Raw genomic sequence first — 27026 nt, forward strand, 5'->3', positions numbered from 1 at the left:
AATATTTTGCTCCTGGGAAAGATTTATTTTTATATCAAACGTAAAAAATTTTTTACAATATTTGAAAGATTAAAATCTATTCAAATATTAATATAATTTTAGTCGGTTACGTGTCATATGTATCAAATGGATGTTAATATTCTATGATGCCTCGTTTTAATGTCCTGAAAAAGAATCGATCGTACAGTTTCATAGTATTTATATACTGAAAGCAGATCGCACAGCTTGAATAACGACCCGTCGGTTACCCTTATTTAACCTGTGTCAATTTTAAAATGCATCCTCTTCCCCCTTTTTGCAAAGTAAATGCAGCTGCACTTTAAGATACTATACATAGAACAACATTTACTTAAGAGGGCGCGCCTTTTTTGAATCTGGCGCGTTAGATGCTTTCGATTTATCTCGACCGTTATTGGTAAAGGGACGTTTGCTCCAGTAAAGGAACGTTCACATTGCTCGATGAACCTAATTAATAAATTGCTGTTTCTTCAATAAATTCGAAGCAATGTTACATCGAACGAAGCATTCTTAACGGAGAATCTATTTCGCAACTATTTTATATTACATAAAGTATATATAGTTACTTCCAGAAATCTTTAAGAATGTCAAGTTTTTTCATAGAGCAACTCTGGTGTGAGCGATCCGTTAAGTTCACTGGAGACGCTTTAGTATACGTAAAACGTATTTAGGTGGGGATTCAGCTTGCAACACATGCAACGTGCACATCTACAGTAGTACAGTACCGTACGGTGCGTTACGTGTACGAGTCAGTGGTTTTTCGATGATGCCTTGGTGATGATGGGATTTTAACGTTCGAACACTTCTTAAAACGTTGAGATAGGTGAGCGTATTTAATACGAACGAGTATAAAATTTCATTTTAGTGACGCTAAGTAAGAAATCTCGATAAATTTACGAAACGAACGAACAGCGTCGTCGATCAATGTTGGTTCGCGGGTGTGCCCGTTGCCCAGCCCCGTGTGTTCCCTTTTTCCCTTTTGGTCCCCATGAGAAATCCGATTTCTAACTAATCGCCCGATCGATACAGTTTCTTCAAAGGACTATACGTAAAATATTGAAAGTGTCGTAGAAAGGTGATCGAATATAAAACTGTGATAAAATTCGTCATTTCACTTTCGCCGTGTTATGATTTCGAAGGACAACTTTGGTGAGATCATCGTAGCACCATCACCTGTTCCGACGATCGTACGCGATCCGGAAAGGAACTTTGTTATTATACATCAATGTCTGTTCTTAATTCTTTAATTTCATTTTAAGATTAACCACAATTAACCTAGGCTCGTTATACGATAAGCCGGCCCGTTGACACATGCTCAATTTATTTATTATTAATTTTATTTATTACCGTCAGGAGCACGCCCATTTTTTCCGTCTCCATTGGCAACTGTGCATTAGCGCGTAACATTTTTATGGAATTCTGAAATTTCATTTGTTTGTTCCAAGTGATATAACTCGGGTAATTTCATGCTCTTTCAAGGCTTACCCGTGTATACAAAGTGGTTCAAATGATATTTGACTCTTCGGTGTTGTGTAGGAAAAAAAAGTCTCTTATGAACGCGATTAGGCTATTAGCAAAGGCTGTCGTGATTTCATTCGGCATATTCGTTTGAATTGTAAAGATTAAGGGAACGAATGTATAGAAGCGTGAATTATAATTTATGTAATGTCGTTCAAAATATCGGATTCAAAATAAAATGTCATAGCTGTATGTCATTATTTGATATTATGGCGAAATGCGATTTTCTATGAATTCTTTTCTATTTACAGCTTAAGAAAATACCGGCCGATCATGAAGTTCATCGTGTGTGTCATCTCGACACTGATTCTACAGGCATCGGCTATAAGTGAGTGCAATTCCGTCATCGCGGTTTATATCGGTCACCAAAATTCCAAGTATTATTTCATAAGATTAATTAGTTGTTTTTATAATCTTGTGTAATTTTTAATTATAGTCCGTATCGTGGATATTATAGGAGGTGAAAACAGTAGCGAACGCTAGAAATAAATAATTTAAATAAATTAATTTTAATTGCATAGTTTCACCTGCTTCTATAAAATTTTTTAGCCGAAATTAGGCTTAATGTAATTATAGCGTATTTAATTAACAGATTATTTGTATTACTTTTATTTTCGTTCAGCTACTGAAGTAATTGCAATATTTTAATATTGCATAGTGTATACTTTATACAAACATGTTACTTTACTATGAGTTCCAATATTATACCATTGTCATTTGTATCTTTGTTAGTTCAATCTCCACCACGGATATCCAAACAACCCCCGACAGATGAGCAGTTATTTCAAGTGGCTCAGGCAAAGATTAATGAGAATGACAAACCATTTTTAATTGAATGCGAAGCAGAAGGAGAACCTGCTCCGAGGTAAAATGAATTTAAGTGGAAAATAAATGTACTCTACTTTGTTCCTGTTTGTTCAAATAAAAATTGTCATCATTTCTGTGCAATACAATTCTGGTATAAATAGGAACAGCTTTGCGCTTGAATTAATTATTGAAGAATGAGAAACATTTTCCAAGAAAATTTTCATTCATGTAATTTCACTGCACTTACATTTAAGTACTCTATCTCTATCCTCCAAAGAAGCCAGAGTAACTGGTCTTAATTACCAGGATGACCTCATAGCCTTAGGGGGTATAAAGTTACCAGTACTGATAAAGATACCTTACTTGTGGTGTAAATTGTAGATGTATGGGAGTGGTCACTAAGGCATCAATAGACAATAAATAACGTTACCATCGCGTAATTTATTTTTTTTTCTTCATAAATTAATATATACCGTCTGATTTAGGTACCGATGGATTAAAAATGGAAAAAACTTTGAATGGCCAGCGTACGATGACCGTATATCTCAGCAACCTGGTAGAGGTACACTGGTCATCTCGAGACCGCGCGATGAAGATTTGGGACAGTACCAATGCTTTGCAGAAAATGAATGGGGGACAGCGACATCCAACTCTGTTTTCGTTCGAAAAGCCGAATTGAATTCGTTCAAAGATCAGAATCCTATAAGCCTCGATGCAAACGAAGGGCAGCCATTCAAATTAACGTGTCAACCACCGGACGGTTGGCCGAAACCGAACGTGTATTGGTTGATTCAAGACATCGCCGGTAGTATCAAGTCGATCAATAACTCGAGAATGACTTTGGATCCCGAAGGAAATCTTTGGTTTAGTAACGTCACTAGAAACGACGCCTCCGATGATTTTTATTACGCCTGCGCAGCTACGTCCGTATTCAGAAACGAATACAAACTAGGAAATAGAGTTTTATTAAATGTTATTTCAACGGGAACGTCTGCTAGTCAAAATAAACACGAACCCGTCAAACAATACGTCAGTAGAAAGAACGAAGTTGCCTTACGCGGTAAAAAGATTGAATTATATTGCATATTCGGTGGGACGCCTTTACCGCAGATATTATGGAGTAAAAACGGGAAAATAATACGGACAAACGATCGAATAACTCAAGGAAATTATGGTAAATCGTTGATAATAAAGCATGTGAATTTCAAGGACGAGGGAACGTATAGTTGCGAAGCATCGAACGGAGTTGGAGATGCGCAATCGTATTCTATAAACTTACAAGTAATGGCGGTACCATATTTCACTATCGAACCTGAGATCATAAACGCCGCGGAAGACGAGACTGTTGCATTCAAATGCGCAGCTGACGGAGTGCCTACTCCTGAAATCAAATGGATTCATAATGGCAAACCAATATCGGAAGCTCCGCCAAATCCGCGTAGGAAAGTTACATCGAATTCCATCATTATAGAGAAACTAACTAAGAAAGACACAGGAAATTACGGATGCAATGCAACTAATTCGTTGGGCTACGTATACAAGGATGTGTACGTAAATGTTTTAGCTCTGGAACCAGAAATTATACAACCGCCAGCTGATATCGCTACTGTTGACGGGAAAACAGTGAGAATTATCTGTCGCGTGTTTGGGGCACCGAAACCAACTGTGAAATGGATCCGGAAAGGTCAAGAACTGACCGGAGGCCGATACAAGACTATGGACTCCGGTGACTTAGAAATTGAAAATGTAATATTCTTAGATGCGGGTGTCTATACGTGCCACGCGTCTAATAAATTTGGAGAAGTAGAAGCTACTGGTAATTTAATGGTAAAAGAACACACGAGAATCACGGACGAACCTGAGGATTACGAAGTTGCCGCAGGTTCTACTGCAACCTTTAGGTAAATAATTATGATTTTCTAATGATATGAATTTCTTGAGTCCATGTATTAATAAAATATTATATTTAGGTGTAATGCCGTCACAGATTCAAGTTTAACTTTAACGATCGACTGGTTGTCCAACGGCGAGCCTATAGATTTTGAGATGGAACCACGATTTGTGCGAAGCACTGATTATTCGTTAATGATCACAAAAACGACTGAATTAGATTCTGGTATTTACACGTGCGTTGCTCATACCGAGTTGGACGAGACGAAAGCACAAGCAACGCTGATCGTTCAGGACGTACCGAACCCGCCAAAATTAATCAGCGTAAAATGTATGGAAAACGAAGCTTCCGTGCATTGGACTCCTATGGGTGATAACAGAGCTCCGATCTTAAGATACACCATTCAGCATAACACCACTTTCACACCGGATACTTGGGAAATAGCTAAAGATTCCGTACCAGCCACTGAACAAACTTATGTTGTTCCAATGTCGCCTTGGGCTAACTATACGTTCCGTGTATTAGCGTGGAACAAAATAGGTAAGATTTGAGAGATAAGTAATTTTGTAAGTTTATTCATATTAATTTTTCCATGCAGGACCTTCGTTACCATCGCCGCACAGCGATGTGTGCACCACTTTACCGGACGTTCCTTACAGGAATCCGGATAACGTTGCGGGTAAAGGAACAACTCCGCAAAATCTTGTTATATCCTGGACCGTGATGCCGCAAATTGAGCACAACGCGCCGAAGTTCATGTACAGAGTATATTACAGACGAGACATACCAGGAGAGAAATGGACGATAGAGGATATACACGATTGGAAAAAGAATAGCCTGGTAGTAGACAATCAACCCACTTATCAGAGATACAAGATCAAAGTTGTGGCTATCAATGCGAAGGGAGAATGTAGAGTCGCGCCTGAAGAAGTAACTGGATACTCTGGAGAGGATGGTTTGTTTTTATTTTTCGATTAATTTTACTGAACACTTCTGAAGAACGATGTTAGCCAAAGTGTATATAATGATTACAGTACCCTTGCAAGCACCCACTAACTTCACGTTGAATCAAATAAAGTCCAGCACAAGCGCGCAGTTCTCGTGGAACCCGGTTCCCGAGGAATCGGTACGAGGTGAATTACAGGGATATAAAATTCAAACGTGGACAGAAAAGGATGGAGAAAAAGGATTGAGGGAAATCGATATAAGAGGTGGTAACAGGTCCCATGCGTTAGTTACCAAATTTGTTCCATTCAGCAAGAACTATGTCAGAATCCTAGCATATAATGGCCGGTAATGATAACTAAACCAGTAACTAATCAATATTTCTATGTAACTGTGCCTATAACATTGATTATCTATATTAGGTACGCTGGACCACCTTCTGAAACTTTAAGTTTTGATACACCAGAAGGAGTTCCAGGAACAGTTCTCAATCTTGAGGCGTTCCCGATGGGCTCCAGCGCTTTGTTCTTAGCATGGACGAAACCTGCCGAACCGAATGGTATCTTAAATGGATACAGAATTTACTATGAACCCGTAAATGGAACTAGATTAGGACCTCTATTGGAGAGGAAACCGCACATTATGGACTCAGAAGCCACAAGCGCAAAATTAGCTGCGCTAGCACCTGACACTAAATATCGTGTACACGTCCGGGCAACGACAAAAGTTGGCGAAGGAAATGAGTACGTATATCTACTGCCTATTAATCGTCATTGATTCACCTATCTAATAAAAAATATTCCTTTGTACTTTCTCAGTTACTTCATCGAACAGAAGACGCGTACGTCCCAACGGCCAGACGTGCCTCAATTCACTTGGGAAGCCATACCAAAAGAGAACGGATATTCGAACGTCAGAATTATTTGGCAGCTAAATCTCAATGGAAACCCTGGCAGCCACTTTTTCGTTAAGTACAAACTTAAAGGCGAAACGATCTCTCTGGAGACTGACCCAGAGTACCAATCGAACACGATCGAAATTCGTGGACTTAAAAGCGGCGAGGTTTACGTAATGTCCGTCGTTGCCGTCGATGGAAATTATTTCACGGAAAGCGAACCGCAGGAAGTAGAGACAAGCAGCGAGGGACCTATCATTCAGCCTAAAGAAAATGTCGCTACTGCTGGATGGTTCATAGGAATGATGCTAGCGATCGCTTTCCTTCTTTTCGTACTTATAATCGTGTGCATTGTAAAACGCAACAGAGGCGGAAAGTACGCGGTACACGAAAGGGAATTAGCTGCTGGACGCGGTGACTACCCGGACGAAGGTGGTTTTCACGAGTATTCGCAACCTTTAGATACTAAATCAGCAGGTGGTCGAGCGTCTTTAGCATCGTCGTCCCATCAAGATGGAAAGCATCCAGAGTCTGACACCGATTCTATGGCAGAATACGGGGAGGGTGATACAGGTCAGTTTAAAATACAATATAGCTCAATTTATATTGAGCTACAATAGTAATCATACAATTTAGGTATGTATAGTTAGATTTTAATAGAGTATGCACCAGTTCCCACGTATGCAGATGCAAAGCACACACTGAAAAATTTATGTTTCAGTTTTTCATTTTGCATATGTACAAATTTTATATAGAATAGAATATTTGTTTATACGTCGTTCACTTTTCCTAATTTAGCAACTTTATTTATATATTATGTTTTATTTCCTATTTTATTTGCTTTATCGCTTAATTTAATACAGAAGGTATGAACGAGGACGGATCATTCATTGGTCAGTATGGTCGACATCGTAAGCCAGAACCAAACTCGCAAGCATTTGCTACGTTAGTTTAAGGTAGGTTAAACTATACATTCAGAGACACGAGCACGATTTACATTATTGCCTTTCATGTGTGCTTGATGTGTTATGTCTTGAAATGTCAAATCGTGAATTGAAATTTTCATTCTGTTAAAGGACGTTTCACGGAAGACGGTTCTTTCATTGGACAATATGGGCCCAAGGGTAGACCAGAAGAAACACCGCCCATTCCAAGCGGCACTATGGCCACATACGTGTAACCTCTGCCATTATCTTATTCGAGCCGCATAAAAATTGTTTTTTCTCTCATAAGTAAGGTTACAGGTCCTTACTAACCGCAGCAGCTCTGCTATGCACCTTGCGCTGGGCGCAATGTCCAACACTATACTGCCAATTAGATTTTGGTTTTGGGTTTTATAGTTTACATAGAGAGATAAGTAAATGTTTCTATATTGAGCCAGTTAGGGATATACAAGTGAAGCACAACAATTTGTATATTCGTATCGTTTAGAGTGATTCGTCTTTTAAGTGTTTCGTACACATCATTTTAGATGCGTTACTCGATTATTCCAATAATTTTTAGTATATTCGAAGTTGAACTGCGATAATTATTTCATCTACTTATTGCGTGTATCGATGGATACATATTTGTTAATTAATCAAAAAATTATTTATTAACCGATACATTTGTTGAAGTATCTTGTACTAATTATAAAACCCAAAGACGATAGGTGTTTCATAGCGTGCAAGCTATTTACGAACATAAATAAAAGTAGAAAGTATTCTAGCATCGACAGTAAAACATTTGACAAAGCCAGATTGATTGATCGACACGATAATAATCACAGGGTATACGAGTTATGTTTATATTGTTCTAAGTATGTACGGCACAAAATCATGATGTACTTTTAAGGCTGCATATAGGATCACATCCACTTAATCAAATAACATTGATGATTCGTATTGCCCAAAATTAGTTTATACACCTTCTAACAGACTGATGTTGCTTATATGCAATCTTGAAAACGGAAGGACTGATATTGAGAATAGTGTCACAATCTGGCTTCGACTGAATCTAATTTTAACTTTTAAAAAAAACGTGAAATTGTTCTAAGAATCTTTAGATGCAATCAATTTTTACTCTGCCGACAAAGGGCCAAATATAACGAATCGGTGACTATCTCTTATTCATTCAACGAGAGAACATGCCTGTTTCACGCAGTTCAGGAAGACCCTTAACTTCTTAATTCTACTTCAAGGGTACATACACAGTGAAGAAAAATATATGAACAGAGAAAGAAGAAAGTGATAACGTCCCGCGTCGGAGATAGAAGAATATACTGGGTACAATGGGTATGGTCGGTCATTGAATGAATAATACAATTATTGTGCACTTGCACTTTCATTAACGATACGCAAATGACAAAAGATATTATTATTATTACTCTAATATTGAAAGGAACATTGTACATGCACTATAGTAGTTAAAAAAAAAAAAGTCACATGGCCTCTAATTGTTGCTTTTTGTATGTGAAACGTGCTTTAGCTAAAGAAAATGAAAGTCCTTTTATTTTTATTAATGTTCACTTTCCTTTTGGTAATTTTATTACAATATAATGAGTCTAGAGTATTGATTATTTAATATATAATATATTAAATATATAGAGACATATATTGATTATTAATTAGAGTCTTGAAAGAATGCGATCACACAAGGACAGCTATTATTGCGTTTTAGTGTATAAAAATGTTATTAAGAAATGAGTAGAGATTCGTTGATTTCTGCAAGAATAAATGTACGTTTTTTATTTACTATATATTTAAGTTTAGTATATTCAATGCAATGTACAGGTTGTCTGCAAAAGTGTCGTGAACAAATATATCAGGTACAAAAATAAAAAAAAAAAGGTACAAAATATAGGAATACTTAACAATACACATAATGCGCGTAAAGTTCGTAAAAATATATATGATACTCTGAAAATAATGTACACAGCTCTGAATCTATGGAAAGTCGACATGCAATAGTAATTATTCTTCCAACTTGTCTTCTAAATTTTAGTATGTACCATTGAAAAAGAAAAACAAAGGAGGTCTCAAAATTTCGTTTAGCGACAAACTGTAGATTTTAATTAATATTTGTCAGGATCTTTTTTGCCGATTATCCTGTACAAATGGCTTGGACGTCGCGTAATTTTTACGAACTCTATAAATAATATATATTATACATATACACGTACGTATATAGGCGCCTACAAAAAGAACGTATTGTAAATTAAAGAAAAATGATAATTTATTGTAAAGATACCGAGATATATAAAAGAAGATACAGAGACATATATGTAATATATTAAAGTATCATTAATGGTAAAATTATATTGAACGATATATTTGCCAGAATGATCATAGACGTCCAAGTCAATCCACAAAAGTATGCGATTACGTTTTAATGTATTTTTCTAATCGTAGTATCTTCTGTACATTTTGGAGATACATCCGTATCCGTGTCCTTTTTAAGATTCGAATCTCTGTTTGGATGAAACGTGTTGTAACTTACGTGAACTTCCAATACTTTCGTACGTGTAACTGGTGTTTTGATACTTTTTAATATATTTTGATACATTTTTTTCTTTTTATTACTTTCACTCGTTATTAATATATATATATATATATATAATATAGACATTTCTTCGTATTCACGGTAGATGCGTAAGCGTTTAGCACGTACGTCGTGTGTTGGATCTGATTTTTTTTTAAACAATGCATTAACTATTTTAGTTACAACGCCGGGAAGTAACCACTGTGTTAGCGCAATTAGCACCGACGAAGAATGCGATACAAATGACTTTCTACGAAACAGTGTTCATTTTACAACGAGAGGACAACACATGTTGCGCATACAAAAATAAAAAAAAGAGATAAACTGTTGCAAAAATAACGAAAAGAAAAATGTTATACGATAATACGAACATGTGTGCGCCTATCGTACTAGCTTTTCATTGTACATTATCTGATTATAAATATTAAGATACTAATACATTTCCCGATAGAAAGATCCATAAAGAGCGTGCTCGTAAGAGACCACCTTCTTGTGTATGTTTCTAGCGGTACCATCGTTTCAATATTTTTTCTACGAAGTAGAGTTTGCAGAAAGGTTTAGCAACCTGGTTGAAGGTTCTTTCATCTCCTCGAAAGCGACGAGAATATCCTACATTGCGTTACAACGTTTTGTCAAATGTCAAATGATTCGCCTTATGTTCGATCATTTATAAGTAACTACGATAACGCGCATTCCAATGCCTGTATAACATCTCCCATGTCAATAAAAACAAAAATTAAATAAATAAAATCTATAAACGACAGAGAGACTGTGTTTCTCCGAGTTCAATGAAAATTGCAATTTGTCTAAATCATGGATATTTCTTTCAGAAGGCCGAGAAAGATTGGACCTCCTGCGGTTTCAGAGGAGTCCTTGTCGCATCGTCCTCGAGGATCGAGGCCCTGTACGCTGTACGGGAGCGCATTTGGTCTCAGGCAAGCAAGAGCTGCGCAGACAGAAGTCGAACGAGATGTGACCGATAATGTAATTATGCGGGACAGGTTTTTTGTGCTGGTACTCTAACTTGATCTCTCGTGAGTCGCTCTCCCTTTTTTCTACCTGTGCATCTCTCTCGCGTCACTGTCCCTCTACCGTTTCCTTTCTCTATCTCTTTCTCACCTGGTTCATCCCTTTCTCTCATTTTCTTTTCTCTAACTTTTCCTACTTTCATCGGTTCCTTTAACCCTCCTCGCTAATCCCATGTTTCGGTGTTACCTAGCTATGTCAACGTTTCTCTCTCTCTCTCATCGTTGCACGCATCGAAGCATTTATAACGAGAACAGAAGAGAAAAAAGGACGAAAGGGGAAGACAAGCCGACGACGGAGAAATGTACCGTGCTGCTGACCGCCGTCAGCTATACATGTATCGACGTTAGCGCCTGGCTGCCTGCTGTAGAAGCTGCGCGCGTCCGTGTGGGTCGCCGGTCATGCCGAGTGTGCTTGAGTGTGCTGCGGGAGAAGGAGAGGTAAGGTCGACGCATGCGTGGAAGAGAGACGGCGCATACGAGCTGCGCGCGAGTACGTTGCAAGGTAAGAGTTATAGCGATAAGTAGATATCGCGTACGTTAATAAAGTTGCGTTATCTTGACCAGCGTAGTAACGAAACGGAATAATTTAAATTCACGTGGCAAATAAAAGAAACAAATATATTGTAATAATCGCATTTAACCAGGAAGTAAGAATAAATCTTTAATAGAAGATGGCTAAGTTGAATGCAAGAAATTACAGTTTCTGCTTATAGCCAATTTGGAAATTTCATTCCTTCGGTCCGGCCGATGAATCAACATTTAAAAAGCCGAGGACTACATGATTTTGCGTAATGCTCGTACGACTGCTTGCGGTTTGTAGCGAATCCAATTAGGTTTGCGACGGTCGAGCAAAAACATTCGATCGGGAATAAACCGGCACTGGTTGCTCTCTCTCGGAGACGGCTCTCGGGACTCGCTTCCCCGTTCGTGAGCCGGGTAAAATATACGTTCGGATCAATTGTGTCCGTTGTATCAGGGCGCAGACTTTATATGCGATTCTCCTGATTTCTCGTGACTTATCGAATATCCGCCAATTTCCCTTGGCTATTAGAGAGCCGACACACACATGTACCAGCTTTTAAAAATTTATTACCCCGACGGAGATTTCGATACCCGTGAAATCGATTATCTCCAACTCCACCTTTTCTTCTCGTCGCCACTTACGGCGTGTATAAAAAAAAAAAAAAAAGAAAACGATGCGAAATTACGATCATGATTTGCAAAGAAAAAAAATTCTTTAACGTGTTATTATACGATTCTGTTACCTCCTCGCGGGGAGAAAGAATATAATCTACCCGTTCTCTTTAAGCTAACGAAACGCCCGAGGATCCAGGCGTAGAGCACTATTATAAACGGGGCATATTTTTCAATCGTGCTCGGAACCGAGTTAATAACAGTCCTCCGCGTGAAAGATCGTTTCTCTTTTCTGAATTACCCTGTATAACACGGCCGAGTTTCGTGCGGCGCACAGCGCAAGAAGGAGAAAAAGAGCGAGAGAAAAAGCGAACAGCCGTAAGAGATAACAATGGGCCATTTGTTAGATGGACCCGTCCCTCGACACGCGGCCCACAATGGACACTATTATCAACTATTCATTGAGCGATCTGTTAAACCTGTTGCTCGACGGAAACCAAGAACAGCCCCCATAGTCCTTCGGGAACCGTTCAATTTGACCTTTAAAAAATGAAGATATCACCTTGGAGCTTTCAAGACGGCGGGGAAAAATGTCAATCCGGTTGTTAAAAAATCGTCGACGATTAATTTACGTTCCTCCAAACGATTTATCTTCTGAATAAGAATCTGGTAAATACAAACCTGTTATAAGCAACCGGGTTTAAGATAGTACGATTGAAAGGTGGCAAATTAAACGTTTAGTTCCTTTCTCGAGACCCGAGGATCCATCGATGTTCACAAGCTCGATCCATGGTTGCGCATCATGCATTATTCATCGTTCGGGTTACATTCGAACCCCCGTAGTCGGAAATAGTAATGCAGTCGCGGAGTATCTCATTATTATGCGCTTGTTTTCTACTTTCGCGTTGATTTCGGATACGCCTGCTAACTCGGTTCGTCTCTAAAAAGACCGATAGTCTTCTTTAGTTGGAGCGAAGCTCCGCTATCGAACGACCGATCGGAATTTTTCTGACTTTTTAACTGAAAATCTGGATTATCAATTTTGACCGTTCTTTGTGCGGTCAAACTTACGTTCAGAAGTTTTCAATCATTTCTTTGCCAATCGCGTATCGTATTATGGGACACCCAGTACACGTTTCGAGTACCTTATGTATCTTTCATCACCTGCACCTGTTTGTAGAAAGTTTCTGATGATCTGGTATGTTCCTCGGAAGATCGGTCGCGTCGCGAGAGTTTACTCGTCTCCGTAAGGCGCGAAAAATGTTTGCGGTCCGATCGACCACAAGTAGAGTGTAAAATGGTGCATGTCGCATATACCGTGGCACCTAACAAGCAGGCCATTGTAATGGATTGCAAAACGAACATGAAAATGTGGTCGAAGATTTGATAGTAAGAATACCGTACCAAGAAGGATATTTCCTTAAAATTCGTCGTATTCGTTCGGTATCATTTTATATTTATTGCTAATAAAAGAAAGCTGCGTCAACAGCGATCCCCTCCCTTGTCGCGAGATTATTCGTGATCTATTCGTGATCGATTTCTGACACCTCGCGGATGCCGATAAGTTAATGGCAGGCTGGTGTCAAGCTCGGGAACAAAGTCCAAACTGCAACGGTGAATTCTCTTTGCCGAATGCAAAGATAGACGGGGGAGTGACGCGAAGGGGAATAGTAGACGCAGTACGAAAGAGAATGGAAGAAGAAACGAAGAGGAGGACCCCGACGAAAGATGTTTAAAAACTGGTTCCTTCCACCGATTTCTTTTCACCTTATTTGCTAATTCAAATTCTGATTTCCATATATCCGCGTATACGGTATTCCAGCCCCGGAGGAGATCGATATATCGACTGCTAGACCGTAAAATATGTCGACTAGGCGGCCTTTGATTTGCCTAAGATAAATACCAGATATTTATCAGAGAGAATCGTGTCTATCTTTAATGAAATCATCCTTTTTATCTTCGATACTACTTGAAAGTAAATCGTGCGATTTCGATTCATGAACAATGATATTTGCTATTCTTTAATACTTTATTAAGAAAGTTCATAAGATCGATTAGGAGAAATGAAAAATAACGAGTGATCGATCGACCGGGGAGGAACGATATCCATCGATTCCGCGAATCATTGTGCAGGCACCCTTATCCCCGAACGTATCGGGACCCCTTAAAAGATAGAGATCTTGCTCGCGGTCCCACGGCAAGAAGACGACGGGCTGCTGTGGGGCCTTTTCTCATTGAGTCAGTCAGTCAGTCAGTCAGTTTGCCGCAGAGACGCGGCCCGTACGCACGTGTGTATGCGCGTCTCGTTGACTCGAATCGTGGTGCAACCGTGCCGGCTGCATTATCGACCGAGCGAACTTGCGAGGCAAAGAGCATCGGCAATTGGTCGTCGGTCAACCGGTCAGCCGCTTGCTTCTTCGTTCGATCTCAAAGTTGATCCTTGTCTCGAATACCGCACCGGGTCTCCTTCGAGCCTGTGTGTCAGCCTCTCGTTAGGTTCCGTGCGTGAGAACGTGCCCGTTCGAGACTCGTCTCGAGTACCCCTCGTGAAATCCGAAATTTCACGGGTCGAATTGCGGCGTGTTCCCTCTAGCCGATACATCTCTTACGCATATCGAAACGAGAGGACACGCGCAGAAACGAAACGCAGCAGGACCGCGGAGAGAGATAGATTTACGTACCGCCGCGAAAGGGGGGCTAGTCGTAAACCGTGCAACACCTGGCGGCACGTCGTTAATTATGCAGTGGGCCGCAGCCGCCCTGGCCCTGGCCTCGGCGGCGATCGTTCTGCTCCTGGAAACGGCGGCCGCGAGACATCACCATCGTTCCGGCAATGGGCACAAACCGTCCGGTGACATCTCCCTTTGGATCGACCAGCAACAGATCAAAATGTTCAGCGGTACGTTCTTTTTAAATTAAGATACTTTTCTTTCATTTTCAAATCTTTATGCGCTATCGATCTGATCTTATCGAAGACCGATTTTTATTTTAAACGGTGTCATTCGTATACAATGGTGTAATTTAGAATTTTCAAAGTAAATTAACAGAGTTATTCAAGAAAGTTAAGCTTTTTCTCTGTTTTAGGAGTTGAGATGGAAATATTCGCGATCACCGAAGGTAGAGTCTTGTCTTATCTCCTGGATCCTGATTTCGAAAGTAAACTTCCGATTATTCCGAGCGAAGTAACTTACGTGAATTTCACATGGAAATCTGGTGTTAAAAAGTACTATTATAATTTTTATCGGCTTAAATCGTTCGACGAGTCGATCCTTAAGACGCCGTCTATCACGATCAAAACTCAAGGAAGAGTACCGAAGAGACCTAAGGGTAATTTTATGTTTCTTTATTTAATTAATTATTTATTTAATAGATAGTCAATTGTTAAATGTATATGCATGTATATTCTCACAGAATTCAGCGTCCTGATGCCCTGTTCCGGTAACAGTTCTGGCATTGCACAATTGGCTATCGGACTGATGATCGAAACACGCAAGGGGAAACCTTTAAACGGAACACCCCTTCGTCTTAACCTGAGAAAAGAATGCACCGTGCGCGGTGAGTGCGTCAATCGCGCCCACGATCATCATTTCTTCACTCACACATACAGTTCTGTATCAGCAATAATTCGTCGGCTAATTTGCTGCATGCTTCGTTCGAAATATCAATTCTTCTATGAATTCAGAGGCAAATTATTTATTTAAATGTTACAACTTTGCATAAACTATTTTTTCAACATACCGAGATAAACTCCTCGGTAGACATGCCTTTATTCCAATTAATTAATTGCCCTTTCTGACCGAACAAATGCATGACTGTTCCGCTTCGAAGATATCCCTAAATTTCTGCTAATAAGCAATCTCGTATGCCCGAGGCATTTAATTTAAATGATGTTCGGTGTATCTAATTACGCTTATCTGCTTATATTTGAGGGGGCGTAGCGGATGAAAATTATTTCGTGCATGTTTTCACGACAGACGTTGATTGTAATACGAAGATGGACCTTAGAGTATATACACTGTATACATGAATGTTTTTGCATGTAACTATGTAACGTTATTAACAAATACATTCAAGTTCATTCTGATTATTTTTCTTTAAATATTGGCATCATAAAAATTTAATAATTTTCTTTGCAGAACCTAATCCTGGACCTTGTCCTGATGGATACCTGGGCCCTCCACACTGCAAAAAGGCATTGTGTTATCCAAATTGTATGAATGGTGGTAATTGTACAGCCCCTGGTATTTGTTCATGCCCACCAGGATTTCAAGGCCCGTATTGCGAAGGAGGTAGATTGATTTTAAACTACAAAACGTAGAAAACAAACTATTTTACTTTATTTAAGTATTGTATACATATTTATATTACTTTAGATACCGATATAGCTGTTTTACAACCAAATTTAATAACATTTGTTAAGGCTTGATAGAATGGTGCTTGTTCTGCACCATGATCTATACCTGTGTCGTGATGTTCTTGCTCTTCATCTCTAAATTTTTTAATGGTTTCTAATATTTCTTCGTCTATTTTTTCATTACTTTCCATTAAAGCGCGTAATTGATCATTGTAATGTTCTGTGATCACCGTTTCCACTGCTACGGTACAAGCCATAGCTGCTTTTTCTCCCATAAGCGCCGTACCAGCCCCAAGAACAAAGCCAGCAACATTCCAAAGGGGTGTTAAAACAGTTGGTCGTACACGATATTTCCGAATTAATTCTTCGAATTTGGCACGATGCTTTTTCTCTTGATCCCACATGTGCTGAATAGTCGGACCAACAGCTGTCCTACCTGTCTTATGTACCCAGATGTACTTAAGCTTATTTCTAACATAATTCTGATATTTTTACATCATATTTATACCTAAAACAGCCATTTGTCCAGCGTATATTCTGTCGGCTCCTAACTCTCCAGCATGATCTACTCTTATAATTGTATCTAATAACTTTCCTGATCCAGTTGCCCTTGAAGCTGCGGATGTACTAGCCAATCGAATTCCCAGCTGCCTTAAGTGCAGCATATTTGTCACAGACTTGAAGAAAATTTCTCTGTTAAATTATCAAATATTTTTAGTGTTTTTATTCAAATGTTTCATTTTCATTTCAGGTATATGCGCAGAGAAATGTTTAAACGGTGGGAAATGTGTACAGAAAGATACTTGCGAATGTCCAAAAGGTTACTTTGGATTACGGTGTGAATTCTGTAAGTGGTGCAACTCTATCAATAAAATTTATAATAATAATAATACAGTTTTCTTCATAGCAAATTTATTTTGCTTTAGCAAAGTGTGTAATACCCTGTTTGAATGGAGGAAAGTGTAAAGGGAATAATGTATGCAGATGTCCTGCTGGTTTCAAAGGTGATCATTGCGAGATTGGTAGACGATCTCCACAACGTTCTGCGTGTACAAGAGCATGCAGAAATGGGACTTGTCAACCTGATAACACGTGTCTTTGTGAACCTGGTTGGTTTGGAAAGTTATGCAACAAAAATAAGCCATGGGCTTGAAACTAGAAACATGTTTCATTGGTGGTATTACGTCTGTTATCAATTGGATTAATAAGAAAAGGTTTCTTATTTAATTTGAAATTACAGGTCATAAAATATTGAATTTTATTTCAATTCGGTTTGATTTCTAAAGATATATCTTTGTGTTAAAAGTTATTTAAAAATCCAATTGGTTAGTACCACTCAAATTAATATGTATAGTAATTTACCCCACCCCAAATGTGATATGTAAAGCTGCTTTACAACATTTTATACTATTAAATATTATTTTTAATAATTTACTTTTATATTGTTAGATTTATTGTAATAATTGTAAAGAAAATAAAATGTATTTTCTCCCTTATGATTAATCCCTTTTCATATTGATTTCATTCGATCGCGCAAAATAGGATTCATGTTTGAAACGCAAAGTTTTAGATTTTTATTAATATTTATATGAATTGCTCTTTGCATAATCAAGATAACAGAAAAAAATCAGATCACGGAAAAGAAAAGTGATTGTAATACCCAGGTAACGTTGTTCAATGTAAAACGTCAAAACAACGTGCAGGTAAAATTGTTCCTGGCCAGGATTCAGGTTGAGTTTAGGTTAGGCTGAAACTCGGGGCAACATCATTCCAGGAACACTGAGAACAGGAGTCACGTGTTTCAAGGCCCAATAAGAACGTAAATCGAGTGGACGCCATAACGCGTACCCCAATAGTACTAGCCAATCACGTTATTCCAGACCCGTATATATGTATATGGTGTTGGTGTTTCAGTGGTCGCTGGTACCTTTTTGCGGATTCTCACGGGAAATTGGTGAGTGCCGAAGAAGTATCCGTGCGTTATTAGCACGTAAGTGATCATTGAGGGCCCGGGCGATGCGCGGGTGTTGCGCATTCGCAAAATAAGGGCAATTTCGCATCGTCTGCTTGGAGTGCACCGCGCAGGCTCGCTCAAAATGGCCGCCTCGCTGCCGCGTTTGTTGTGGTGGAGATGGAGAGCCGCGTAGCCGATCGATACGCCTGCTGGCGAAACTGGCCATGGTGTCTATGGCGGCTGTTGTGCGTGTTGTGGCGTGGCGCGACGTACACGCGAGTTACGAGCGGTGAGATAGAACGTCGCGTGCTAGCCTCACGGTGCTGGTGCTGTGCGGGTGAGCGTTTAACACGGCTGGCGGGATGACCGCGAGACGCGAGCGTAGGGCGTGGTGAGAGAGCGTAGCCGACGGCGGCCTCCCCGCAGACGCGAAACCCTGAGCCCTCCCTGATCGGGTGACCACTCACGGGACACACAAGGTGCGTACGCAACTCGCGATTTTCACTGGGCCTGCTCCATGGCTCCGCGGTACCGCGGTCATGAGCTTTGCGGCCCCGGAGGTGGTCTCTTTTGCGTGTGCCCTGCGCATTTTCATTGCCCCCCCAAAGTATCACCAAATAAACGCGCCGTGTGCGCGACTTGGCGCATCCTCTCTCTCCGTTCTCATATCAAGTCACGCTTTGTCAAGCCACGCTCTTACCAGCCTTCTTAACAGGCCGTACGCCGTATCTTGCCTGTCGTCTGTCAAATTCATCCTTTGAATACGGTGTGCTCGCTGTCATGCCGACTTTAACACTGCTCCACCGCACTTCCTCTGCAGCTAACGAATACCGTTTCTCTATGCACGGATCACAGCGGCAACCACGACGACAACGACGACGACGCCGACGAAGTTTATCTTACATCTTACCGCGTTCTTCGTTATCATGAGGTTCTCTTCCCTATCGCGTAAACTTCACGTTTCAAAAAATACGTGTTAATCCTGGTCGTATGCGCGGGAAACGTTACCTACTAGATTCATTGTTTTTATTTTTATACTTCATTCAATGTGTACTCTTATTATTGTGTTCTTATCTACTCAATTCTTATCACTTATTGTTTTACACTTTTTTTTACATAAGAAAGATTATATAGGAGTTTTGTTAGTTACTTATCTAATGGAATTGTTTATAGATCACATAAGATAGGACTGTATGTATATGCTGCATTTATTGTTAATTATCAGTTAACAAGATATGAATAGTACTATTGTTTATTTTCATGAATGTAGCAGTTATTTATGGATGTTTTTATATAAGTATAGAGGGTAAACATATATCTTCTCGTTACTTGCACCTAAAAGATGCGAATTTGAAGGGTTATTTTTATTACAGCAAATCAAGCCTTTTCATACAAATATGTATTTCTCAATATAGGTGAAGGTGATGTAGAAGAAATAGCCAAAATCATAGATTGACAATTGTTTCAACGGGGCACTGCAATTCAAAAAAAGGCAAAACGGGTGACGAGGATAAGAAAATGGTGTCTCTGCCTAGCGCAGAGTCTGGCACGATGGACAGAATCTCAGATGACGATGACGATGAGCCAAGTAGTGGGTCTGAAACGTACGAGGAGGGTGACCTCTTGACGGCTGCTATGGATGATGACGTGACGGCCCAGCTCGCCGCTGCAGGTTGGCAAATCAAACACGCTAATGGTGATTTCCATTTTTTTGCTTTTTCACCTTTTCAGTTATTTATGTTCTAATCATTTTCATTTACAATGAAAAAGTAACATACAGGGTACACCAATAATGTTAAATGATTAGTTCGGATCATTGAAGGAGAAAAGTTAGCGAAAGGATTTATAAACTACATTTCTAAAATCAATTAGTATAACTTTGTTTGTAATTAGTTGTATCAGTTGTAAAAAAATGTGAGTTGTCCATACATTGTGATTCAAGTTTCTGTTTAAATATAACAAGTAATAATATTAATATACATATATAGAGAGAGCTTCTTAGTATTGTTAGTTTTAGAAAAAATATTTAAAATAATCTATGATCAGCAGAAAACTATACAAGTAAATACTGCCTGCCAATGATACATTTGATCTGGTAACTATTAATCAAATTAAACAGAGTTCAAAAGAATTGCATTAATCCTTTCAGTTTGTTTATGTTTTGTTACGCATTTAAAAGTACACACATTCGTTATTTTTTGTTATTCATGTTATTGACAGTGCAGCATGAATTTATTGATTTCACAATTATTTATTTTATTTAATTTTTTAAAGTTATAATGCAAAGATAATATAAATTAAATTAACAAGAGAGTTTATCGTTGAATGCATTTTACATTGTTTGTGTGCTGTATTATTATTATTTGCTTTCTGTTTTTAATATTATATTTACATGGAAACACTGTTTACATATATATGTATTTTTTTTTTATTTTGCATTCTATGTGTAATTTTCATTTGCATATTTATGTTTAATGTTATTCATACATTCATTTATCATCCTCTTTGTATGTCTTTCAGAACATCATAGCTTCTATTCATAGATCAAGTTTCATAGTCCACATTTTTTTTTTTTTTTTCATGCAGTGTGTCTCTTTTGCTACGTTTATTACCTAAATGTCATAAAAACATGTAATACTTTGTAGATATTCATTTTCACCTTGATCAACAAACATCCAAGGGTATATTTTTGCTCAGTTTTTAAATACTTTCCCTCTTCTAAGCATTATTACAGCATATGCCATTCAATTTCGCGCACGCGCACATTCGTGTATTCGCGTGATACATATAAATTACATATTACATACCCTTGGACATTAAGCACGTTTCATACCACTATTGCTTTTGCATCTTTTATGTTAGAATGTAGATAAAAAATACTTATGGTGAAATGTTAATAAAAATGAATAGCATAAAAATTGTCGTTAGCTTTTCAAAATTAAATATAACACGTTGATATTTCAAACGTTAAAGTAATATTTTATTCACATTTCATTTGGTGTTGGACGATGGAATTAGAAAACGTATTGTTAATAATATCCACATTTAGGCCCTGTTGGTGTAGCCGCAGCTGCCGCCATTGTATCAGCAAAAAAGAGAAAACGACCTCATAGTTTTGAAACAAATCCTAGCATTAGGAAGAGACAACAGAACAGACTTCTAAGAAAACTCAGAGTAAGTACAGATACTAATTAAAACTTGTATCATCATACTTTATTCGATGCATTGTATATTTTACATTGTGTTATACATATTTCAGCAAACCATAGACGAATTTGCAACACGAGTTGGACAGCAAGCAGTAGTATTAGTAGCTACACCAGGCAAGCCAAACAGTAGTTATAAAGTATTCGGAGCAAAACCGTTAGAAGATGTAGTAAAAAATTTAAGAAATGTTATTATGGAAGAACTTGAAAGTGCGCTCGCACAACAAGCTCCACCTCCGGTACAAGACGACCCATCTTTGTATGAATTACCACCCCTCATAATAGATGGCATACCAACGCCCGTGGAAAAAATGACACAAGCTCAACTCAGGGCATTTATCCCGTTAATGTTAAAGTATTCTACAGGCAGAGGTAAACCGGGTTGGGGAAGAGATAGCACACGGCCGCCATGGTGGCCGAAAGAACTACCTTGGGCAAACGTGCGTATGGATGCAAGATCGGAAGATGAGAAACAAAAGGTTTGTAAATTCAAAATTCGTTTTAAGATGTATCCTCGTATAATTATTTAATATTTATATATTGAATTTTACAGATTTCGTGGACGCATGCATTAAGACAAATTGTAATAAACTGTTACAAATTTCATGGAAGAGAAGATCTTCTACCTGCATTCAGTGAAGAGGATGATAAGTCGAACGTACTGATACAGCAATCGACGCCTCATTCTTCGTCACATCCGTCACATTCATCCGGTCAAGGGCAAGGCGGACAATCGCAACAACAACAGACGGTGGGAGTTGTTCGTCTGAGCAGCACGGATTCATCTAAGGGAAACTCTTCGCCAGCACAAATCATTGCCGCGTCTCCTACAGCTCTTGCCACTGCCACTCAGGTGGGAGTGGATGGAGTGTACAAAAATAAAAGAGAATTAAATGAAACAACATGATAGAAATTATATATATCAAATGAACTGTATAAAGAAAATATTTTTTTAAAAATTTCTTAATCAAAATATCTATCGTGTATTACACAACATCATGCTGTTTCTTTCAATTCGAATTTTATACATATACATACGTTAAAAGAATTAAACTTTGAAATTCCTTTAAAGATGAATCGCGTTTATGTTCGTGTGTTTGGTTTCCCTTATTTGAGTTTGATCTATCTTTATTTCTATACTTGTTAAACGTTCTATGCTATTACGTCTTATGTATTTGATGTTTTAATCGTTGAAAAATGATGATTTTACAAACATTTTAAACCTTGTTTTATTATATATCGTGGAGAATTATTGTGTTGTTCTTTTATTTTTAATGTTTTTCTTTTCCTTCTAAGGAGTACCAAAAAGAAACAAATAAACATTAAAGTTAATACGGTTTTCTCTTTGTTATAGATGACGGCTCAGTATCCAACAACAGTTTTACAAACAATAACAAATCCCGATGGTACCGTTTCCATCATTCAAGTGGATCCTAGTAATCCAATAATCACGTTACCAGATGGTACAACGGCTCAAGTTCAAGGTGTTGCTACTGTAAGTGATCGCAAATCATTTGTCGTATTTTTTTTTCTTTTTTTACTATGGAATGTTTAAAAACATGAGAATGAATTCTGACGCATAGATCCATACAAGTCAAGGGGAAGTTCAAGCACTCGCTGAAGTAGCAGGCAGTGCAGAAGGTACTAGCGTCGCTGTCGACCTGAATAGCGTTACTGAAGCTACATTAGGTCAAGATGGTCAGATCATTCTCACAGGAGAAGATGGACACGGTAAAACAGTTTTCTATAGGCTCTGCACCGTCGCCGGCCAGGAGCTACTTGAACAGTGAATTCATGTTTACTGGCCCAGGATCCTTTGTTGTTTTGCATGCTGTCTGCTACGCTCCATTCAAGAGAAATACCTACGTGTTCTACTACTTTGTACAACGAAAGTAGAATATTGATTAGTTCATCTTTTTTTGGTACTTGTACATACGATAATTTCACTCGGAGCTATGCACAGCTTTATTTTAATTTTCTTCTTTAAGAATCCATGATATGATGTAACAGCTATCAGAGGAGCATTTGAAATACATACGACGTATTGATTTTTATTAAGTACACTTAACTGTCGTGTGAAAAAGTATACAGATTTATTAAATCAAGTTTGCTCTCGATTATGTGTTGCTTTGTATGTGTTTGTGTACGTTAGACTGTTCACCTTTTTCTGAGATGATATTGAATTTTGTTTAAAATGAGATCGATTATGATAGAGGTAAATCTATATGTATATGCATGTACATATTATTTTTAAACATTCAGCCGAAAACACGATAGGTTTATACATCAGGGTGTTGCATGTATAATTTGTACTCCTCTGAATAACAACTAGATAGATTTCTTAATGTTTTAAAATATATCGTAACGTGATTACAATTGATCGGTTTACATGGATTCTTAAGATTTTAAATTTAACAAACAAAAAAAAAGTAAAAAAAAATAATAATAAAAGAAAGTATTTCATGATCACGAAAGAACCTGTCCCCGTTCTACAATAACTACTTACCATTATTACCGAAGATTGGTTATTTACTTTAATTAAAAACAAAGAGAAATAAAACTGCTGTACATAGAGTATTTTTTGTTGATGTTTTTATTATTTTATAGTTGTATCTTAGCAGCCTTTGTTTAAGCTACTCACCATTGATGTTTCTAATTCATTCAAACCAATAAATTACATTAAATTTGAAGTTTGTATTTATACAGTTTACCGCTGATCGGTTTGGTTTTTATGGAATGGCTTAAACATCCGTTGCTTTTTTTTATTAATGCCTTATTTTTCTAAAGCGTAGATGTGGTATGTTTGCGCATTAATGATATCACGTTAAAAGGGTGTGCCAGAAAAAAGATAAAATTATATGTGGAAGGAAAGATATTTTGTAAGATTAGATAGTTAACATTTTTATAGTAAGTATTACTATAATCTAATTTTCTTCAGCACACCCTATTAATATATATACATATAATTGTTTATTTCTATCGATTTTATATGATTTAGTATTTAATATAAATATATTTCAGTTTTAGAAACTACACTTATAGGCTGATCATTTTTTCACTGTATCGTAAACTGGTAGCTTTAAAGCAGAAATTTAAGGTAGCCAAAAAATTGTAGTGTTACATTCTTGAAATAAAGATATGTAATATGAACGATTAAAGCAGATGGAATCGTGGGCCTCTGATACGATTTAGTTTTTATTCTTTTAATTCCCAGTTTACTATACAGAAAAATGCCTGGTTAGGGGGCAGAACACAGGACAGTTGCTTCTCTGTTTCAGGCTATCCCGTTTCTGTGTCAGGAGTAATAACAGTACCGGTATCAGCTAGTATGTATCAAACAATGGTTGCCAATATTCAGAGTGACGGTACAATGCAAGTAGTCACACCCATGGTTCAAGTTCCAAAGGTCGAGCCTGGAAATGGTGAAACTAGCATCGAGGCTGTTACTATTCAAGGGCATCCAATGACAATGATTAATGCAGCTGGTGAACATCAAGTTCTTCAAGTGATATCATTAAAGGATGCTAATGTCCTCACAAAGGCAATGCAGGCTGAAGTTGTAAAAGATGAGGACAGTCAGCAACAACAAACCGTCTCTAGTCCAGAATAAAGCGTTTTACATAGTTAATATAAAGCTTTTATGTCAAACACCAAAATGCGACAGGTGCACATTAGTGGTGTTCAAGAGAGAAAGAGTGAGAGTATTAAGAAAAAGAAAAAAAAAAATGGAAACAATATGTGTTATTAATATTAAGGCAAAATGATTGTGTCTTTTCTGAATCATTGTGTAGCGTGTCCTCTTGGTGAGAAACAGTAAACGAGTAGCGAAATATGTTTGAGAGTGAAAATGATTGAATGTTCGATGATTTACATTGGACTTGAATGTAATCATATTTGTATTCAAGATTCATCGTAGACATTTAGAGTATTCACTTGTAATTCGATTTTCTCGAAAATAGTACTAACTTTTAGGAAAGTACTATTGCGACTCGATGAACGCAGATTTCATCGATTTATTTGTAGTAACATGTATCCGGTGACTGGAAATTAATCATTTTTTCTAGCGAACGATCACGGATACGAAATATTTTTGTCTAGTCTTAGTGTTGAAACTTTAAGGGCGATTGATATACCAAAGAATTTAAGATTTCTGTTAAATTATTTTACAAGAAAAATGATATGATAATTTTAATTCAACGAATCGATGTTATTAAATTACATAATTCATTGTGAATTTATTCGTCGAACTCCTCCGAAGGGAGATTAATTTTTCGATGAACGAAATAATCTTTAAGCCATTTAGAATTTCAGAAATATTTATAGAAACATGCGTCACTATGTAAATGAAAAATCTCTTTCACGTTTGATAAAACATAATTGAAATCTTTTGTGGTACTAGGATACCCGATTTAAATGTAACGTTTGATTTTATCGAATTTGGCTATCAAATTAAGCAAAGAAATACGTAGCCTATTTTTATGATGAAAACAAAATCATTTTTTGTTAACGATAGAGACATGTAACGGAACATATTAATATACATTAATGATCGACAGTAGAGGTAAATGAGGGAAAAAAATTAAGCATTTCTGACGGGTACAAATAGGCTATAAGATATAATTTTTTGGAAAATAAGACATATGGATTTGAAGTCTTAATGCACACCCATAAAACATAATTAATTTTATCGTATATTGATACTATGTTATAATAGAAACTTATTTTACATAATGCTTTAATGAGCACTATGTAATTTTAACAAAAGAGAAACTGAATACTTTCATTTCCATTCTGTTTTTATCTTGATAGTGTACAGAATGTAGAAATGAAGAAACAATGTATTGTTCTTTATTTTTATTTTCCAAGTAATCTGAAATGTATTTATTTTTGTTATCAACTAAAAAAGAAAAGAAATTGAAATGTTTCTGTGCATTTAAATGCCAACTCACTTTTATACAATATTTATAAAGTTAGGAAAAATGTTATTTTTTCTGTGCAATCTTGTTTCAATGTTGCGGTATCGAGTTTTGTAAGGATGCGTGACTGACTTTGAAGAATGAATTTTTCTTTCTTTAACAATCTCACCTTATACATTTTTATACTTTTTAGTATCTTTACATACTAACTTGCGTGCATTATTAGTCGATATATATACACATATACATCGTATTATTTTCAGATAATCAGTTTGTGATACTTGTTTAATTAATGTTTATTGGTACACATGCGTTTATCATGAATGAAGTTCCTGTAGGTATGTAATACGCTTTTTTCTTTGAAGCGTATATCAGGAGCAGAGTCGTAACATTGAAACAATAAACTGCCCTTAACATCAAGTATCAATGATACCAAAAAAAAAAAGTTTTTTATAACATTATAGAAGAAAGTAGTTAAATTTAATAATTATCAGTAGAAGAAATCACGAATATTAGATATTAATTGTTATATTGTTTTTTAAAAACTATGGCCATTACATACCAAATGTAATATATTGATACTCCCATGTAAGACCATGTTGTATTCTTTTTTTTTTGTTCTTGTTTGTAACAAATCACACTGAGCATAAATTAAGTTTAATGTCATCTGAGAAAAATATGTAATACCATTTTAAACAATTATAGATGTACGTGTACATGACTTTATCACTGTGTATCTTATAATGTAATTTGTACATATGTCGTCGTTGTGTCACCTTTCTGCTTTGGTTACTTTTGATGTAAAAAGGAAGAAAACGTAAATTAAAAAAAAAATATTAAG

The 27026-nt window shown here is 37.3% G+C and overlaps 4 protein-coding genes across 17 annotated transcripts; 3 read left to right on the forward strand and 1 right to left on the reverse strand.

Annotated features, from left to right (window-relative positions):
• Positions 1–717: 717 nt before the first annotated feature.
• On the forward strand, positions 718–10356 carry LOC114872919 (neuroglian). 4 transcript variants are annotated; one of them, XM_029180672.2, is made up of 11 exons: positions 718–841; positions 1788–1864; positions 2269–2401; positions 2829–4244; positions 4314–4774; positions 4833–5189; positions 5269–5527; positions 5602–5922; positions 5998–6647; positions 6938–7030; positions 7151–10356. In XM_029180672.2, exons 2-10 carry the CDS (start codon positions 1810–1812, stop codon positions 7027–7029), a joined length of 3744 nt encoding a protein of 1247 aa, XP_029036505.2. In that variant the 5' UTR covers positions 718–841; positions 1788–1809; the 3' UTR covers position 7030; positions 7151–10356. The 4 variants fall into 4 exon arrangements, with proteins under 4 accessions (XP_029036505.2, XP_029036507.2, XP_029036506.2 ...); XM_029180674.2 differs by having other exon boundaries at positions 6941–7030; XM_029180673.2 differs by lacking the exon at positions 718–841 and adding an exon at positions 951–1167.
• A 3471-nt stretch (positions 10357–13827) lies between these two features.
• LOC114872899 (protein shifted-like) lies at positions 13828–17763 on the forward strand. The gene is made up of 6 exons (XM_029180635.2): positions 13828–14654; positions 14840–15082; positions 15167–15310; positions 15892–16044; positions 16861–16956; positions 17036–17763. The coding sequence occupies exons 1-6, from the start codon at positions 14495–14497 to the stop codon at positions 17260–17262; spliced, it is 1023 nt and encodes a 340-aa protein (XP_029036468.1). The 5' UTR covers positions 13828–14494; the 3' UTR covers positions 17263–17763.
• Positions 16071–18144, reverse strand: LOC114872900 (5-demethoxyubiquinone hydroxylase, mitochondrial). 5 transcript variants are annotated; one of them, XM_029180636.2, is made up of 3 exons: positions 18037–18144; positions 16618–16786; positions 16071–16545 (listed from the first exon to the last, which is right to left on the reverse strand). In XM_029180636.2, the coding sequence occupies exons 1-3, from the start codon at positions 18142–18144 to the stop codon at positions 16115–16117; spliced, it is 708 nt and encodes a 235-aa protein (XP_029036469.1). In that variant the 3' UTR covers positions 16071–16114. The 5 variants fall into 5 exon arrangements, with proteins under 5 accessions (XP_029036469.1, XP_046144761.1, XP_046144760.1 ...); XM_046288805.1 differs by having other exon boundaries at positions 16618–16802; positions 18037–18126; XM_046288804.1 differs by lacking the exon at positions 18037–18144 and adding an exon at positions 17770–17859 and having other exon boundaries at positions 16618–16802.
• On the forward strand, positions 17979–26906 carry LOC114872897 (DNA-binding protein P3A2). 7 transcript variants are annotated; one of them, XM_029180628.2, is made up of 8 exons: positions 17979–18063; positions 19479–19759; positions 21113–21237; positions 21323–21748; positions 21823–22122; positions 22624–22764; positions 22853–23000; positions 24548–26906. In XM_029180628.2, the coding sequence occupies exons 2-8, from the start codon at positions 19582–19584 to the stop codon at positions 24877–24879; spliced, it is 1650 nt and encodes a 549-aa protein (XP_029036461.1). In that variant the 5' UTR covers positions 17979–18063; positions 19479–19581; the 3' UTR covers positions 24880–26906. The 7 variants fall into 7 exon arrangements, with proteins under 7 accessions (XP_029036461.1, XP_029036462.1, XP_029036459.1 ...); XM_029180629.2 differs by lacking the exon at positions 17979–18063 and adding an exon at positions 18315–18400; XM_029180626.2 differs by lacking the exon at positions 17979–18063 and adding an exon at positions 18457–18542.
• Positions 26907–27026: the final 120 nt, after the last annotated feature.

Source organism: Osmia bicornis, chromosome 15 (assembly GCF_907164935.1).
Source record: "Osmia bicornis bicornis chromosome 15, iOsmBic2.1, whole genome shotgun sequence".
Lineage (NCBI taxonomy): Eukaryota > Metazoa > Arthropoda > Insecta > Hymenoptera > Megachilidae > Osmia > Osmia bicornis.

Excerpts from the sequence above, each read along its gene's own strand:
- LOC114872897 (XM_029180628.2), top strand. The coding sequence starts at position 19,582 with ATGGTGTCTCTGCCTAGCGCAGAGTCTGGCACGATGGACAGAATCTCA. Across the intron at positions 21,238-21,322 it reads GACTTCTAAGAAAACTCAGA|CAAACCATAGACGAATTTGC; the intron begins GTAAGTACAGAT and ends TACATATTTCAG. Across the intron at positions 21,749-21,822 it reads CGGAAGATGAGAAACAAAAG|ATTTCGTGGACGCATGCATT; the intron begins GTTTGTAAATTC and ends TGAATTTTACAG.
- LOC114872919 (XM_029180672.2), top strand. The coding sequence starts at position 1,810 with ATGAAGTTCATCGTGTGTGTCATCTCGACACTGATTCTACAGGCATCG. Across the intron at positions 1,865-2,268 it reads TCTACAGGCATCGGCTATAA|TTCAATCTCCACCACGGATA; the intron begins GTGAGTGCAATT and ends TATCTTTGTTAG. Across the intron at positions 4,775-4,832 it reads ATTAGCGTGGAACAAAATAG|GACCTTCGTTACCATCGCCG; the intron begins GTAAGATTTGAG and ends TTTTCCATGCAG.
- LOC114872900 (XM_029180636.2), bottom strand. The coding sequence starts at position 18,144 with ATGCGCAACACCCGCGCATCGCCCGGGCCCTCAATGATCACTTACGTG. Across the intron at positions 16,787-18,036 it reads CCGTGAGAATCCGCAAAAAG|TCTGTGACAAATATGCTGCA; the intron begins GTACCAGCGACC and ends ATTTTCTTCAAG. Across the intron at positions 16,546-16,617 it reads TGGACAAATGGCTGTTTTAG|GTAGGACAGCTGTTGGTCCG; the intron begins GTATAAATATGA and ends TACATAAGACAG.
- LOC114872899 (XM_029180635.2), top strand. The coding sequence starts at position 14,495 with ATGCAGTGGGCCGCAGCCGCCCTGGCCCTGGCCTCGGCGGCGATCGTT. Across the intron at positions 16,045-16,860 it reads AGGCCCGTATTGCGAAGGAG|GTATATGCGCAGAGAAATGT; the intron begins GTAGATTGATTT and ends TTTTCATTTCAG. Across the intron at positions 16,957-17,035 it reads TGGATTACGGTGTGAATTCT|CAAAGTGTGTAATACCCTGT; the intron begins GTAAGTGGTGCA and ends ATTTTGCTTTAG.